General features: G+C 41.0%; 1 protein-coding gene across 1 annotated transcript; it reads left to right on the top strand.

The window, feature by feature from the left end:
• Nucleotides 1–947: 947 nt before the first annotated feature.
• On the top strand, nucleotides 948–15,921 carry Polr1f (RNA polymerase I subunit F). Its single transcript, XM_075947254.1, has 4 exons — nucleotides 948–1,239; nucleotides 7,804–7,945; nucleotides 10,315–10,523; nucleotides 11,069–15,921. Exons 1-4 carry the CDS (start codon nucleotides 986–988, stop codon nucleotides 11,436–11,438), a joined length of 975 nt encoding a protein of 324 aa, XP_075803369.1. The 5' UTR covers nucleotides 948–985; the 3' UTR covers nucleotides 11,439–15,921.
• Nucleotides 15,922–18,535: the final 2,614 nt, after the last annotated feature.

Here is an 18,535-nt window from a genome sequence, read left to right as displayed (position 1 = left end):
ACCCAAGGCTTAGGGATCATCACTGAAGAAGGGGTGGTGGTGTAAGAATCAGAGGAAGAGTTTAGTTTGGGCTGTTGGGTCAGTGCTTCCCCAATGGAGCTTGGTTTTCTGCTTTGAATACAAGGCTTGCAATACAAGCCTCCTGCTGAACTGATTGATGTCTGGGTGTTCAACAAAAGGCTCGGGGCTGGTAAGCTGGGCTCAGTCACGTTGAAAAGCATGGCAGGATACCCTCAGTGGTTCAGTAGAAGGAGAGAAACCAGACTGGGGAGATGTGGTGGTTCAGGTTCAGATGTTACTTTTGAGATTTGTGGCCTGCTGCGTAGGACTGGGTTCACCAGAGGAAATACACTCCACTGATGTTTCTTATTCCATATTGAACAGCTTCAGGCAACGTTGCAACTGGAAAGGGGCACTCTAAATCCAATAAAGAAAATACTTAACAGGGCAAAGTGGCACATGCCTTTTATCCCAGCTCCCCTGAGGCAGAGGCTGGCGGATCTCTAAGAGTTAGAATGAAACAGCTCATGAGTTTCAAGTGGCTTTAAACACAGTGAATTTCAATTCCGTCAAAGCTCCACGGAAAGACAATGTCTAAAAGCAAAAAAGCCAAACACACACAAAAAGAGAATACTAATTTACTAGACCTTGGCCCAGCATTGAAACAGCTTAAAAAAATCAGGCTATATTGGCCCTCTGCCTTTTTAGGTCCAGATCAATAAAACCAAACTTCTCCCCATCACAGCATACTTTCCTGGAGGGGAACAATCTCCATCTGTCTCCGGGTTTGATGCATGCTTCATGGGTACCAACGCCTCTGCATTTTTACCTAAATTTGGGAAAGAGCAGCTGCCCTCTGCTGGCCACATCTGCATAACGCAGCCCGAAGGAGACGGGTCGGTCTCTGGTTGATGACGTCACCGGGCGTCGGAGGCGGGGCGGGCGCGTGACGTCGCCGCGCGCGCCGAAGCCCGGGTCGAGCCGCATGGCTGCGGGCTGCGCGGATTCTCCGCGGCCCAGGGTGGCCCCGGCGAGGCCCGCTGCTGCTCAGGCCGGGGTCCTGCCCTGCCTGGAGCTGCCGAGCTACGCCGCGGCGTGCGCGCTGGTGAGCAGCCGCTACTCGTGCCTGGTGGCCGGCCCGCACCGCAGGCACATCGCGCTGTCGCCGCGCTACCTGAGCCGGAAGCGCACGGGCATCCGCGAGCAGCTGGACGCCGAGCTGCTGCGTTACTCCGAGAGGTACGGTTTCCGGCGGGCCCTCCGCCCTTCGCGGCGTGGGGGTGGGCTCCGGCCCGGTGACCCCACGGCGCCGCGGACCCTGCATCCGCAGCACACACCCGCGCGCGTCCCGGGACCGCAGGGTGTGGGGGAGAACGGGGGACCCAGCCCCTGGGGAGGAAGCTGACAGCAAGTGCGAGCGCGGGCGAAGAGCGTCCCAGTGCGGAGTCCGGGACTGCCCGGCGTCTAGAGACGCGGTAGGCAGAGCTTTATAAAAGTTTCACTTAGCCACTTCCGGGTGAGTTCCCGTTAGTAGTGAAATTTTGCTGTCAGTACGAGATTCTCTTCCCTTGGAAGACAGCGTATAAACATGGGCATAGGCGGGTTTGTTGTTAGCTTGGGGTGATTTTCCGAGGTTTTCTTCTCTACGGCCCAGTTGGAAGTGCACGATGAATATCGCCTTTTGCCAAGTTTTGTTTGTAGGAACAGAAAGTTTATTCAGCTCTCTAGACACGAATAAACAAAATAAAACTAGTGTATTTATATTAAGGTACTCAAGAGTAACTTGAAAAAAAGCCTGAGAATTAAATCTCAGAGTTTCAAAGAGAAGTGATAATACCCTAGTACTCCACAATTAATTTGGTGCGAAAGGGGACGAGGTTCCAAGACCGAGGCATTGGTTCCCCGAGAGACGTCATCGTTCTTCAGGGATTCCATGGAACTTCGGAGTTTCGGGGATTCTTGTGGTGACTGTTCTTAGGGAAATTATCTAAAGCTGTTACCAGTTCTCTGGGCACCCCATTTCTATCAAGCTTGCCTAGGATAATAAATCCAGCTTCCTCGAAGCGCCAGTGCATACTTGGATGTCTGCACATCTTGGGGAGTTGCATAGAAAGACAAAAGTAGGATCCTACTTTCAGGGAGCTTAGAGCTATTGTGGGGACATAAATGTAAGACAAATTCAGAGAACTGTTAAAATTTGACAGACCTAAATTCAGTTACATAGAAGTGAAGTTATCTTGTAGCTTTTGAGAACAACACAATAGGACGCAGTTAGAGGGTACGTTACAGCCAGTGAGTGGCATAAACAGATGGGTAGTAAACGCCGGCCGTGTGCTCGGACCAGAGGGCTGTACGTAGTGTGTAACTGTGGGGAAGCTTACGGCAGGGGAAACGCATTGAGTGCCGCTGGAAACCTAAGTGGAGTGTCAAAGACTGGGGTGGGGGAGGGGTGAGTTGGGGGTTGGGTGACTTAGAAAATGGCCTTTATTCTTTCCCCTTCTGCCTTCATCTGTTATATTCTCTCTCTCTCTCTCTCTCTCTCTCTCTCTCTCTCTCTCTCTCTCTCTCTCTCTCTCATATTTTACTTTCTGTTTTACTTCTGTTTTCGTTGTATTAGATTTACTTGTGTGTGCATGAGTGTTTTGCTTACATGTCTGTAAATGCAAGCCTGGAGTCGTCAGAAGGCATCGTATCTTCAGAAATTGGAATTATGGATGGTTGTGAACCTCTAAGTGGGTGGGACTGGAACCTGGGTCCTTTGCAGGAGCACCACGTGCTCTTTACCACTGACCTATCTCTCCGGCCTGGTGATGTTGGTTTTTAAAGCACACCTGTTGCTTTATCCACTTACTAGCCTCCAGCCGAGACTTGGCATATTTTCTAGAGGAGCAGTAAATATCTGCATTCCCTGGGACATGGCCAAATCTGCAATTTAAGAAGCAATTTTGAATTAGATGATATTTTAAATAGGATGAGGCAATAGAGAGAGATCATTTTTTTGTAATTAGCTAAGTAAAATGATTAGAAGGTTCGAAAGATTTAAGAACATACAAGGTGATCATTAAATATGAAAACACAGGTGGTTATGTTACTTAGTATTCTAACCAATTACTTCCTTCATCATTAGGGCAAATTGTCTAGAGATGTATAATAGAAGCTATTATTCCCGATGAGAAACAGATAATTTCTGTAGCAGAATTGGATAATGCAGCCATATAGAATGGAATATGCTCTTAAATCCATCTGGATACCTCCCTTCCTTATTACTCATGAGTTATGCTAAAAGAAACCTAGTTTTTTCAGTGCAGATTAGATTCCAGTGTTATCTGAGTATTAAGAGTATTAATAAAGTAAGGAAGAGACAAAACATTGAAAGTGTTGGGAACTGTATTATAATATTAATTAACCATTTATTCTGTATAGTTTATGTTTTCAGACTTGGGGGCAAGTGGGCAATTCCATAGCATCAGTAGGTCTGGATCCTCATATATATATATATATATATATATATATATATACACACACACACACACACATATGTGTGTGTATATGTGTACATATATATATGTACACATACATACATACACACACATACATACATAGAGAGGAATTGAGATGTCCAGACTCCCATGTTTGCTTAAGTCATCTCTCCAATATTCCTATTTGACAGACTTCCTTTCTTTCTCAGTGGCACAGTCTTTCTAAAGTGGTAATCCCATTTCAGCTTTGGACTGTTGTCTTAGAGAAAGTAAGTGGTTTTCTTAAATCAGATTATAACTTCTAAGTTGAATTTGTAAGAAGCCTGTTGTGGGAAAAAGAAAACTAAACAAAGCCCATTGTTTTCCGTTTGGCATCCTTGTGTTATTTAAAGACACCAAATGCATTTTCTCCTAGTAGTTCCAAAGAAGTCTGAAGTGCTCCAGCTGCATATCCCGTCAGTGTGATTTAGATGTCCCCACATAGCCTATGTGAAGTTCCCATGTGAACCTGATAGCTACTTGAGAGTTTTTTTTTTTTTAATAAGATAAAAGAGAAAAAGTCATATAGTGTTAGAGTGTCTTTCTTCGAGTGTGTGACTTTTGGTAAGGTACTCTAAGTAGTTTCTCAGAGGTTTTATGGTTTGCACAAGTTGTTTTAGCCTTGTCCTCAGTGATGGTGAATCCTTTGGGACCTAGTGTCCCCTTAGAAGCAATAATTTCCACTGTTTCTCTTTACTGTTATGAAAACATTGTCCACTATGCTGAAATGAAATTTAAAAGTTAACAAAACCTACATAATTAAAATTTTTACATGGTGTTCTAGCCACATATACTTTTAATCCATGACATCAAGTGCAAATGCCTGGGCAGACTGAAGACGTTGGATGCTTCTGCACGCGCACATAGGAATTTCTGGGTAAGAGATGCAGTCACAGTGAGCATTGACTCAGGCATTTGCAGTTAGAGCTCAGGTAACACATGCTGCATCTACATTATCAGTGCTTTTATGAAATAGTTACTCTTGGTAAAGTACCACAAAGCAGTCTTCTTGGATTTAAGTATTAACCCATTCCCAGCATTTTTTAGTATGTTAAGAGCATGCAAAGTTGACAGATGACATTTGATATACTTATTTTTAAATGTAAATTCTATCTCCATCATTATAATCAAGAATCATGCATAGAGGCTGCTTGCACATGAACAGAACTGTTCTTTCCTGGCTGTGATAAACACGAACATGCTACATTTCCCCAAGTGCCTTCTAGGGGACAGTGATGCTCCCTTCACGGAGAATCACTTCTGAGTGTTATGTAGAGGGAAGGCTTCTCGTGGAAACCACAGAAACCTTTTTCTGTCACTTGTGGTGTTGCTTCTTGCTTTTCCTTTCTGTTCCGTTTTCAGTGTCTCTAATATTACCGTAATGATGTTATGACTCCTGCCTACGTAAGCTGCGTGTAGAAGCTATAAATTTGGAGAGTGCTCTCCTGAGAAGATCTCTGAGTTTATGGGTTCCTAATTAGGTATCTATTACAGTTTCTTCCCTATGAGTTGTGCTGCTTTGCTAACATGAAATCTGTTAGAATCCGTTCTCTTACTCTGGATGGATTGTACTGGAAACTTAATTGAGGCCAAAAAACATTTTCCGACATCTGTGACCCTAAAGTCGTATACAAAATCCAAACAAAAATGGAGATGGATTCAGTAAAACTAGGTTTTGAATAGTAATTCATTTTCACATGGCAAAGGAGTGGTTGGTTTCTTTGGGAGTCAGGAACTTTTCTTCAGGAAGTGTTTGCTGTGGGAGGTAAATAATAAATGGTCAGTAGTGAAGTGTGGCCTGTTACCAAGTGATACGGTTGTGCACGCTAATGTTTCTTTTTGCTAGAGAAGGCTTTAGTTTTGTATTTTTCTGTACTAAGTCATTGACTCCAGTGATGACAGGGTGTAACACTAAACAGTAATGCTTCCCTTATTATATTCTGTGAGGCGTAGTAACTCAGTAATGGCAGATAATGTCAGAATTTCCCATAATCACTCATACATGTACCTGGGTGTTCCTTCACCTCGTCCCCCTGTTTCTCCTAGTGTGACTGAGTCACATAGCATATAAAGTGCCAGTTTATTGCAGGGCATAGTTCTGAAGACCCGTGTTGATAGTTGCTTTGACTTAACAAACACATTGGGATTTTTTTGGTAAAGTGTAATTGGTAAGATCTGCTATTGTTGCCCATCAAAATTGTTCAAAGACCTCAAAAGAACGGTACTCAACTTCATTTGGAAAAGCAAAAAACCCAGGATAGCCAAAACAATCCTGTGCAATAAAAGAATTTCTGGAGGTATCACAATCCCTGACTTCAAACTCTGCTACAGAGATACAGTACTGAAAACAGCCTGGTATTGGCATTAGAACAGACAGGAGGACCAATGGAACCGAATAGAAGATCCACATATCAATCACACATCTTTGAACACCTGATCTTTGGTAAAGAAGTAAAAAATATCAAATGGAAAAAAGGAAAGCATATTTAACAAGTGGTACTGGCATAATTGGATATCAACATGTAGAAGAATGAAAATAGATCCATATCTATCTCCATGCACAAAACTCAAGTCCAAATGGATCAAAGACCTCAACATAAAACCAGCCACACTGAACCTTATAGAAGAGAAAGTGGGAAGTACACTTGAACGTATTGGCACAGGGAACCACTTCATAAATATAACTCCAGCAGCACAGACACTGAGAGAAACAATTAATAAATGGGACCTTCTGAAACTGAAAAGCTTCTGTAGAGCAAAGGACACAGTCAACAAGACAAAACGACAGCCTACAGAATGGGAAAAGATCGTCATTAACCCCACATCAGACAGAGGTCTGATCTCCAAAATGTACAAAGAGCTCAAGAAATTGGACACCAAAAGATCACATAATCCAATAAAAATATGGAGTACAGACCTAAACAGAGAACTCTCAACAGAGGAATCTAAAATGACTGAAAGATACTTAAGGAAATGTTCAACATCCTTAGTCATCAGAGAAATGCAGATCAAGACAACTCTGAGATTTCATCTTACACTTGTAAGAATGGCCAAGATCAAAAACATTGATGACAACTTATGCTGGAGAGGTTGTGGGGAAAAGGGAACACTTCTGCATTGCTGGTGGGAATGCAAGCTGGTACAGCCCCTTTCGATATCAGTATGATGATTTCTCAGAAAATTAGGAAACCACTTTCCTCAAGACCCAGCAACATCACTTTTGGGTATATATCCAAAGGATGCTCGATTGTGCCACAAGGACATGTGTTCAACTATGTTCATAGCAGCTTTGTTTGTCATAACCAGAACCTGGAAACAACCTAAATGCCTCTCGACCAAAGAATGGATAAGAAAAATGTGGTACATTTATATAATGGAGTACTACACAGCAGAAAAAAATAACAATATCTTGAATTTTGCAGGAAAATGGATGGAGTTAGAAAACATTATTTTGAGTGAGGTAATCCAGACCCAGAAAGACATGTACTCACTCATAGGTGGTTTTTAAACATAAAGCAAAGAAAACCAGCCTACAAACCACAATCCCAGAGAATTTCGACAACAATGAGGACCCTAAGAGAGACTTACATAGATCTAATCTACATGGGAAGTAGAAAAAGACAAGATCTCCTGAGTAAATTGGGAGCATGGGGACTTTGGGGGAGGACTAAAAGGGGAGGGGAGAGACAGGGAGGGGAGCAGAGAAAAAGGTAGAGCTCAATAAAAATCAATAAAATAAAAAAAAATCCTCAGGAGGAAGAACCATTTAAAAAAAAAAGATCTGCTATTGTTAGCCTATACCCTACAAGATTAGTGATGCCATTGCCGTTATGTTCTGGCAATGGCCGGTATATCAGGGAGGTATAGCAGATCAGTGTGATTATATTTTTTGTTTTGGGTTGCATTTTCTTTCTTTTTTTTTAATTTCTTTTTTTAACTATTTATTTATTATGTATACAATATTCTGTCTGTGTGTATGTCTGCAGGCCAGAAGAGGGCACCAGACCTCATTGAATATAGTTGTGAGCCATCATGTGGTTGCCGGGAATTGAACTCAGGACCTTTGGAAGAGCAGGCAATGCTCTTAACCACTGAGCCATTTCTCCAGCCCTTAATTTCTTTTTTTGAGACAGGGTTTTTCTGTGTAGCTCTGGCTGTCCTGGAACTCACTTTATAAACCAGGCTGACCTTGAACTCAGAGATACCCCTGCCTCTCAGCTTTGTGCCACCATTGCTAAGATTATCTTTAAGAAGGATTAACATTATCTTTTTTTTTTTTTAACAGCCTTTTAGGTGTCCCTATTGCATATGATAACATCAGAGTTGTGGGTGAACTGGGAGATATTTATGATGACCAAGGACACATTCACCTTAATATTGAAGCAGATTTTGTTATTTTCTGCCCTGAGCCAGGGCAGAAGTTAATGGTACGTACATCATCGTTCTCACTTTGTTGATATGATCTTCTCTCTCTGTGCCGCTACCCTGACCTTAAGCCCTTCCAACTCCCTAGTAATCACTAGTCTACTTGCAGGTTACTTTTAAAAATGGAATTTAGTGTCCCCAGGGAAGAAAACCTGCACTGGTCTTTGGGTGCCTGGTTTATTTCTCTAACGTGATTCACGCTGCAGGAATTCCTCCTTCTGTGTGGATATTTGTTTCACAGTGCTGTGCTGTGCCGGCAGACCGTAACTATACATTCATCCTTGACAGGCGTGTAGCTCGATCTGTGTCTTAGCTGTTGTGAACAGTGCCTTGTAAACGCAGGTGCCCAGGCCTTCCTGCTCTGGGTTGATTTTATTTCTCTCGGATTGTTGTGATCATGTGGCGGTACACTACCTTTTGTTGTTAAGAACGCACATCCTGCATCCATAGTGTCTGTCCGTTTACATTCACACCAGGACCTTGTATGGTTCTTTCTCTCACATCTTTCCAGGATGTAATTTTTGCTCTTTTCACTGTTGTAGGTGGGGTTTTGAGTTGTTTTCTTGTTGCTGTGACAAAGTAGTTGACAGAAACAGCTTGAGGGAGGAGAGATTTTGTTCGGCTCCTGCTTTTCCTGGCATGGATGTCTGGGCAGTTTTTATCCTGCTGGGCTAAGTAAGAAGCAGAGAAGGGAACACTGGTACCTAACTAGATTCTGTTTTTCTCCTTTTGTTCTCTCTGGGCCCTGGCCCTGGTTCTGCTCCTATTTGGGGCTGTTTTCATAGGTTTGTTAGTCTTTTTGGAAACCATCTCATAGACACACCCAGGCCTGTCACTGGGTTCTGAGGGCTCTGCTGGCGTTCATGTCTTGCTCTTCATTTGCCGGCTGTGGTTGGATTAGAAGTACTGAAGCTTTCTCTTGGCTGCCTGTTGGGCATAGTTTCAGCAGCTCACTTCTGGGGGTACTAGCACTGAGTTTCACTGTGACAGGCATAGCACAAGGTTTAAAGTAAGCTCACCCACTAGTCAGTTCGCTGATCCTTTATTCTCATTTGGTGGTCCCTACAGATGGACAGCCATCTGTAGGGAGGATTGCCAGAGAACCTTAATCGGCTACCAGCTTATATTAGAGTCCAGTCTTCAAGCTTACATCCCCTAGGTTTTCACAGATTTACTGTCCTGTCTGTTCAACACCGTACAGAATACTTGGCCTGCCTGGAGTTTCCTCACTACCTCCTTCCTAATCCTCACTGTTCACAACAGTTCCTGGTAGCCATTGATCTTTTTACTATCCCAGTTTTCCTTTTTCGAAGATGCTAGAAACTTAAAATTATATCTATTTGTTGTTCATGCGTGCACCTGCCACCGTATGCAGAGTCAGTTGTCTCCTTTCACCACTTGGGTCATGGGGATCCAATTCAGGTCATCAACCTGTGCTGACTAAACTGTCTTAGCAGCCATAGGAGATATGTACCCCTGAAGCAAGTGTTCTTTTCAGATTGGCGTCCTCATTTAGCTGTGTGCATATAAGATTCCTTTCTTTGTGTCTAAAACTTGATACCTTGTTCTCTCTCCCCCTCCCTCTCCCTTTGTCTCTCCCTCTAAATGTTGAGAAATAAATACTCCATTCTGTCACTGTGCCGTGGTTTGTTCTGTTTAGAGACTGTCAGATACCTGGTCAGGACAGATACGCGAGCATGCACGTTCACCTTATTTTATGTTCCGTGTTTCAGAAAATGCGTCTTTAAAAAATATTGTAGGGTTTTCATTCATATACTAAATTTCATGGAAAGCTGCCTTTTTTAAGTCTTAAAGTCATATAGTACCTTACGTTTTTTTGATTTAGTCAAGAATCTGTGTTCCGGGTTGATAAAGAATAAACGTAATAAAACTGTTTGTATCATGTTAGTTTGAATTAGTAAACTGTGGAATTGAGTGCTTTGAAGTTCAGTCTGTGTAGAGAAATGCTAATCTGTACCCACTTGCAAACTTCTTGCCTTGTGCTTTTCACATATTACATATGCACATCACGGTGCAGTCTCCTGACTTCAGTGTGGTCATAGAGTCGTCTGCTCCGAGACCCTGCAGTGGGAACTCAGGCTCCTCTGTCCATCGCCATCCCCACCACGCCTTAGATTAAGGCGGAACTGGCTTAGTCGTTGCTTATATTTAATAAAGTTTAAAGTTCTAAGTTTTCTAATATTATGCTCTGCTATGACTTAATAAGTTGTTAGATTTTTTAATAAAATTTATGATATGAAAGCATACCATTAATCTGGTATTTTCTCTTCTGAAGGTGAGTTTCAGAATTACACAATTGACTTCTTTGCTCTCTTCTTGATGTTGTTTCTTTCTTTTCTCTCCTCTACAGGGCACAGTTAATAAAGTCTCCTCTAGTCACATTGGCTGTCTAGTGCATGGGTGTTTTAATGCCTCTATCCCTAAACCTGAGCAGATGTCCTATGAGGAGTGGCAGACCTTGGAGATAAATGTAGGCGATGAGCTGGAATTTGATGTATTTCGCTTAGACTCAGATTCTGCTGGAGTCTTCTGCATTCGAGGAAAACTAAATGCCACAAGGTTAGTGTATGACATTGAAACAATAAACAGCAGACTCTGTTGTTTTGGTGTATACCAGAAGTACACACTTCCTTATCAAATGTCCCTGGGTTAGTTAATTCACCTGGATTTAATAGCCAGGATTTTCTTAACCATCCCCAAAATCTGAAGCTGTGTTTGAGCTTCTGTAGAAGTTCAGTAAAAGAAAAAAAAATAACATTTTTGTTTTTGTTAAATTTGGGTCAGGTGTAGTAGCATGTGCCAGTAATCCCAGCGTTCTGAAGGCTTGGACAGAGGATCCTCAGTTGGAGGCCAGCCTGCCCTAGGGAGAAAGCAAAGATCACAAAGGAGCTGGGTGATTTTACCATTGAGCTCGACATTGACAACTCGTAGATATCTCAGTGGCCTGAGTAATATCAAGACAGGACTTTTGGAATTAGAGCCACACCAACTACCTTATGTTCCTTTGTTATGCCAAAAAACAGGCTCTTGAAATTATCTTGGCCTCATTTTTCCTGTCTTTTTGATTATCGCTGTTAATATTTTTAAAATCTGATCATTTACAGTTTGCAGCTTAAGAGCTCTGTAGTTTCTGAAGACGTAGCAGAAACTGGCATTGAAGAGGTTGCTGAAAAAATTTCAAAGAAGAAAAAGAAGAAGAAGAAAGACACAGAAGCAGATGCAGCAGCCAACGGTGTCCTGGAGCTAGCAGATTGTACAGATGTCACACCAAGGGAAGAAACAGACCTACTGTGTGGAGATTCTGTGAATGACCTCTGTGAGGAAGAGCCAAGGAAGAAGAAAAAGAAGAAGAAAAGACACCAGGAAGAGCAGGACTCTGCTCTTCAAGCCAGTGACTCCAGTGGCTATCAGAGTGACCATAAGAAAAAGAAGAAGAAAAGGAAGCAGAGCACAGAAATCGACTCTGTCACCTAAGAGGAGACCGTGACTGCCTTCTCCAGTGTTGACAGACTTACAATAGTGCTGATGGACAGATTCTGTGGAAGGTCGGAAATGCCGAAATATGCGGGACGTTCACAGACACACGATGAGTGACTGTAAACTTTAGATAATAGCAGTATTGTTAAAGTATGATTTATTACGTACAGTGTAAAATGTTAACACCTGCTTCCACTCCTGTGATAAATTATACGTTCTCAATATTTGCCAAAGAACTTTATAAGTACTTTCAGTTTTTTTCTGATAATAAATTTTGCCTTTAGTCAGAACATGATTTTTTTTTTAAATTTTTAAAAGCTCAATACATTTACTAGTTCTAAATTTCCTTTAAACAATATTTCTATTTTTTTGTTTGTTTGTTTGTTTGGTTTTTTGAGACAGGGTTTCTCTGTGGTTTTGGAGCCTGTCTTGGAACTAGCTCTTGTAGACCAGGCTGGCCTCGAACTCACAGAGATCCGCCTGCCTCTGCCTCCCAAGTGCTGGGATTAAAGGTTTGCGCCGCCACCGCCCAGCTCAGTATTTCTCTTTTACTGAGTATGTATAGCTAAAGAATACCTAGACCTCTTACCTCCCTGTGACTGTCAGTGTTGACTGTGTGGTGGATTAGAAACTCGTTCTCTCCTCCCAGGAGAGGGGTGTGCGTACGCTTCTCTAACCCTGAGACTGTGCTGGGAAGGGCTGTTAACTTTTACCTCATGTCTCTGTGGTCTTCATTTTGTTGTGTATGGATCATGAACAAGATGGAGATAGAAAAAATGCGATTCTTACTAATTGAAAATTTGTAGTAACTTTATAATGATTAGAGTTAGGCTACTAGAATTGCTTTTATTGATAAAAATGTGGAATATATTGCGACTATCCAGAAGATGGTCATGAGAGGATAAACTGAGGCTCATAATCAATCCATAACCATGCATTTACAGACATTTAATATCTGTAATGTTTTTATTAAGGGGCAAGGGTATATAGAGTTAGTCAAATGTAGCACGATTACCTGAAAGTCAGAAAAGCAAAACAGCCAGCCACTGGCTCTCATCTCTAGCTCAGCTCGAAATGGTGATCCTGCCTTAAGGAATCTCAGAATGACACTGTGGCTGCTGTCTCCTCCTGTTTTAAATTCCTCTCCAGGGCTGGGATTAAAGGCGAGCACCACTACCACCAGGTTTCTATGGCAAACTAGTGTGGCTACTTGGATTAAAGGTGTGTGTCACCGCTACCTGTTCTCTATCAATCAATCTTCTCAATCAATGCTGCAGCGTCAGGCAAGCTTTATTTATTAAAATGCAAATGCAATGTAGCTCTTCCATTAAGCAACATGGGAGAAGAATTGTGTAGCTACACATAGAAAAATGAAACTAAAACCTTTTCTCTCACCCTTCGTAACACTCAGAATGGATCAAGGCATACAACATAAAACCCAATACACTGCATCTGATAGAGTACAGGGGAAATGCTTCAACCTGTAGGCTCAGGAAAGGGCTTTCTCAACATATCAGATGGAATCTCAAAGTAGTTTTAACATGCATTTCCCTGATGTTTGGGATGTTGAACATGAAAACAAAATGTCTCTTAGACATTTGTATCTCATATTTTGAGAATTCACTATTTAGTTCCATGCCTCATTTTTAAAATTTGGGTTGTTTCTTAATGTTTAATTTTCTTCCCCCCTTGTATATTCTAGTTCCTATCCCTCTGACAGATGTATGCTAATAAAGGTGGTTTCCTATTCACCTGACAGATGGAATTGTCTCCTACACAGAGGCTTTTTAGCTTCATAAGGTCTTGTTTTTCAGTTGCCTGTGCTATCACAGCCCTGGGTAAAACCCAGTGGGATAGAAGGCTAAAGGGGAGTAAGGAATGGGAAGGGATAATGTGGTGGCAGATGACAGGCCAGATGAGAGGGAAGACATGGAGAGGGATAGCTAACGCTAATGCCTTTTGGAAAAATTATATGGAAAATTACTGTAGAAACTTCTTAACATATATACACACATATATTTAATAAAACAGTTGAAATAGCTGCCCTAGGCTCTCCAAGACACCGTAGGCTGACATCATCTTACCTAGAATTTTCCATACAAACCTCATGTACACATTTTTATTAGTGTCTTTCATAATTGCATTTCTTTTGAGATAACACCTTTATTTTGTGATTAAATAATCTAGTACAACTTCCACCCTCCTAAACTTCACTTTCACAAGGGACGTTGGTATCATAGTTCTACCTATGTGTAAACTACGTGGAGAATAATTGAGCTTCAGCTCCCTTAGATTCAACTAATAAATACTTAATTATATAAACACATAGAATACACACATAGAATACACAGAGAGAGAGAGGGAGAGGGAGAGACTTTGAATTGGGTTACCCTACAATGGGTACCACAGGCCAATTAATAAATATGAATATAAATAATACATATTTTTATCACTGAGGTCCCATAGACTCCTTAACATTATGGAATATTGCTAATGTTCTTTGTTACATTGGTACAGATGTCACATTCTAGAGTCGTAGAACATGGAGGAGTGATTCTGGCACTGACGTGGAGGCTTTATTCCTTTCACAGTGCTGGAGGGCGCTATGTGATTACCAGAGGAGAAATGCAATCATCAGTCTTACTCAGCAACAGATATGGCAAGACATGTTCATTGGTACAATAGTGCTATAAATGTCAAGAGAGAAATCAACCCCTTTCTGATTGGGTTTAAGGTCATCTCCACAGGACTAAACCCGTATTTAGCACTGTTATTGGGGCCAAGAACCTATAGCTAGAAAGATCATCAGTAGACATAGGAGAGAACTTACCACTGTTATTCTGGTAAATGGATAAAGCTGACTACTAAAAATTTATCATTATACCCACATATCCATGCACCTATCATCACCCACCAAAGACACATTTTGCAACAGATGTTGATTACCAGAGAGACTCATGGCCGTGATGAAGAGAACAAGAAGCCACGGCTGAGTCCCAAATGGACTTCTGTTTCACGCTCCTTCCCCCAAGTCCCAGGGATCATTGAGAAAGAGCAGGTAGAACGCGGGTAAGAGCGGAGGAGTGGATGGCTACAATGAAATACTTTCTAGATAAAGCAAGGACACTGTATATAGAACTCAGGCAGTAGCCACAGATCTGCGCAAGCACAAGGCGGACAGATTCTCAGCATATAGAGGGAAAATGTGCTCAAAATCGCACCTATAACTGATGAGATGTTGGGACTTGATGGCTTCCAGGAAACAGACTCAGTTTGCTTTAAGGGTGTGGCCTCTTGTAGGTCTTCCACAGTCTAATTTATATGGTCAGTATAAGTTAAACTTGGATTTTTGTTGTTTTGGTTCGTTCTTTAACTGTTCTTTAACAGTTGGGTAGGGAAGGAGGATGGATTTAAGGGTGTTAAATTTAATCAAAACACAGAGTGCAAAATTCTCAAATAGCTAAAATATTTTTTTAAGTAAAAAGAAAGTTATGGAGGCCAGAGATGCAGTGGCTTTGGCCCTAAGTATGGTCCTTGTTTGAGCTGTCTTTGCATTCATCCCAAGTGAGTGCTCATTATTTTTCTGTTTCACAGATAGTAAACTGAGACAAATCTTACGAAGTAAAAATGAATCTTAAAATAGTCTATAAACCATAAAGTAAGAACAAAATTTAAAACATAAGGAATTCTGAGTTTGGCATTGTTTTCTTGGCATTTCTTTGAAACTTTGATGCACAGTTAACTACAGCTCACTTTAATATATCATTGGTTCCCTTTATGAAAAGCAAAGGTGGTGAAATGTTTGATCTACACTGTTTCCCAAACATTTGCCTCTGCACCAATAATTTATTTCATAAAACTGTGTACTTTTGTACTTTCAAATTAATATTTGACACAGTGGATCATCTTAACCCAGCCCTCTTTTCTCAGACACTAGAATGCCAACCCTGTTCTTAGTATACTCATTGAATAATTGTCTTTGAATATATTTATGTGAGAACTTAGAAAATAAAAAAAACGTAATGTTACCAAGTCAAAGAATGGAAACAGAATCAACAACAACAAAATTGACACGAGAATTTCAGTATCAAATAAGTTTTAGTCTGCATAGTTATAATTAGTCCCGCATTGATTGGATGTAATTAGAAAATGCTCAGTATCCACTGACTTGAAGAATGATTAGCACAAGTTAAATTCCTTGCCAGGTTTTATCTTTGTGGATGAAATAGAAGGCAAGTGAGCTATCAAAGAAGAGCATAGTCTAGAAAATAAAGTTGGAATGTACTAATGGTAGGAGCAAGAAAGTGAAGATAAATAGATGGGTCTAATACAGAAAAGAAGTTCTTGTCCGTAAGCAAGATCACTAGTTGAAGAGGATCTTAAAGCAATAATTTAAAAACCTCACCATATTTTGTGTAAAGAAATTTGTGCTTATGAACAAGGACATCTTAAATAAAGAATTTGAATTTCAAAGTGTAAACGGTTTCAATGCTAGTGCTTTATTTATGTATGTATGTATGTATGTATGTATGTATGTATGTATGTATGTATTTAGTGTCCCAACCAAAGTTTTCCTTCTCTCCCATTGCCCCCTCCCTTCTCTTTCTCATCCACTGTTCAGAAAGGAGCAGGTCTCCCATGATTATCCACAAAACATGGCATATCAAGTTGTGGTAGGAGAAGCCCCACAGGTAGAGTTACTATTATTTGCCTAGTTAGTGTTTTTTCTTTGCCTGTACAACGAGAAGCTTTCTTTGGGAACTAGGTAATATAAATGTTACTTTCAGTTGCAAAATCCTGGAAGTTGTGGGTACTGTTGACTATGATATGGAGTTTATTATGTTCTTGGAATCTTATTTCACCTAATTTCATGTCCGCTGAGAACTGTGAAATTAACAAGTTTTGTAGATGTGTTAAATGAGAGATTAAATGTTCAGGTCAAAGACAAAGAATTTGATTATTACTGACCATCCCACAGCATGGTCTTTGCTTTTTTGTAGACTCCTTGCTCTGAGTCTCACAGGAGCAAAGTGTACTGCACATGACGCCTATTTTGTCACAGTTGAGAAACATGTGACTCATGAACTTCATGCTTGCCAACTTTCTGTTCTTATAGCTAGTTAATGAAGAAAATCAACTTAAAAAAAGGAAAAGTTGATTTGACCCAGTTTGGGAATTTCCAGCCGTGGCTACTTGTCCCACTGCCTGGGAAGTGAGAGGGAGGGGGACTCCCAACATCCTCTCAAGGGCACACCCCAGTGACTTGACTGTCTCTCCTTAGAGACCACTTCTTACAGACTTTATCCAGTACTACCTTGAACTGGTGGGCAGGCCTTGGTGGTCCCAAACCACAGGAAACACTATTTATAGCGGACTTCAAACATCCTGAGTGATGTATTTTGTAAGTTGAATTTTCTCTCCTAAACCTCTTGTGTTGAAAGAGTGACTGAATGATGAGACTTCTGACCTAATCGATGGGCCCCTGTTTACATGGATGGGGGAGAACAGTGGCTTAAATGTAATCAACAACAGTGTTAGTAAATAGTATTAAAGAAATGATATATGCTATATTATCTGAAGAGTCAGTGAAGCTATACTTCTATTCATCACCTTGTACATTAAGACATTAGCATACGTTAGTGTCTTAAATTGTAGCAGGATGGTGAAAAGTCTATCCCAATACTGATTATATTTCAGTACTGTGGTGGTTTGAGTGAAAATGGTCACCTCAGACTCAGGGAGCAGCACTATGAGGAGGTGTGGCCTTGATGGAGTAGGTGTGTCACTGATGGTGGCTCAAGGCAGTCTCAGTGTGTTTCTCAGATGCCTGCCAATCCAGATGTAGAATGCTCAGCTACGTCTCCAGCGCCATACCTGCCTGCATGCCACCATGCTTCCCACCATGATAATGGTGGGAACTATAAGCTACCCCAATGAAATGTTTCTTTTTATAAGAGTAGTAATGGTTATAGTGTCTTCTCCCAGCAATTGAAACCCTAACAGAGATAAGCACTAACATCCAGTATCTAAATTTATGACATACGTATTGGTTAACATTTTGTTTTGCTCTGTGTGTATTTTATAATGTAAACCCTGGCCAACTCTGAAACTTGAAAAGAAAAAAGATCTAGGGCTAAGGTGACAGATGACAGTGAGCTGAGTGCTTACTGGGGACACAGGGACATCTGTGAGTACAGCACAGAGTAGCCAGAATAGCTAGGTGGAGAGGCCCTGTCACATAAGAAGTGATTGAAGAAAGCATCTCCTTGTCAGTCTTTGACTTCCATACTTGCCAAATAGAACACCACACCAGCGTTTACATACGCACAGACACGCATACACACAGACACGCACACGCACTAATGCACACATGCACGCACATACATACACACATGCACATACTCATGCACACACGCAAACATGCACGCACACACACAGACATACACACACACTAACACATTCACATGCATACACAAACGTGTACACTCATGCAGGAATGCACACACACACTCTCACACATGCATACACAAACACTTGCACACTTATGCTAGAATGCACACACATACTTGAAAAGTATTAAAAAAATCTTTTATAAGTAACAGAGAAAGCCATACTATTGTGGTAACATGGATCATGCCAAACATACACCTATCAAAGATTCAGATTCAGCTGCTGGGTTGTAAGTTATTTTGAGAAGAAGAGAAATACTTAAGGATTTTAAGCAAGATAAAAATAATTTAATGACTCAATAATAGTGGTTAATCACTGTTAAGGAGATGAAAAAGCAATCACTGCTTGAACATGTAAAAATGAAGGCAGAAGTAAAACAAATTATAATCATTTGAAATTGGAGAAATTGAGATGGAATAGCAGTAAGACATGATGATGACTTAATTGGATTGAACTTATCTCCCATAACAAATGATTTTGAAGGCAAGTGCATCTCAATCCTTTCTAAAAGTGAATAAGCTTAATGATTTTTCTGAAAGAATCCAGGAGACAAATCCTAAAAGGTTTTCTGTGATTTGACTATAGCCATGGAAAGAAGAAATATATTAGGACTTAACAGCACTAAATGAGTACAGACAAGAAAA

This window comes from Microtus pennsylvanicus, chromosome 14 (genome assembly GCF_037038515.1).
Source record: "Microtus pennsylvanicus isolate mMicPen1 chromosome 14, mMicPen1.hap1, whole genome shotgun sequence".
In the NCBI taxonomy this organism is placed as follows: Eukaryota; Metazoa; Chordata; class Mammalia; order Rodentia; family Cricetidae; genus Microtus; species Microtus pennsylvanicus.
The sequence above is the reverse complement of the archived record's forward strand: the minus strand, read 5'-3'. Positions and strand labels throughout refer to the sequence as shown.

Coding starts and splice junctions, on each gene's coding strand:
- Polr1f (XM_075947254.1), top strand. CDS start 986: ATGGCTGCGGGCTGCGCGGATTCTCCGCGGCCCAGGGTGGCCCCGGCG. Junction 7,946..10,314: donor AGCCAGGGCAGAAGTTAATG/GTACGTACATCA, acceptor TCTCCTCTACAG/GGCACAGTTAATAAAGTCTC. Junction 10,524..11,068: donor GGAAAACTAAATGCCACAAG/GTTAGTGTATGA, acceptor GATCATTTACAG/TTTGCAGCTTAAGAGCTCTG.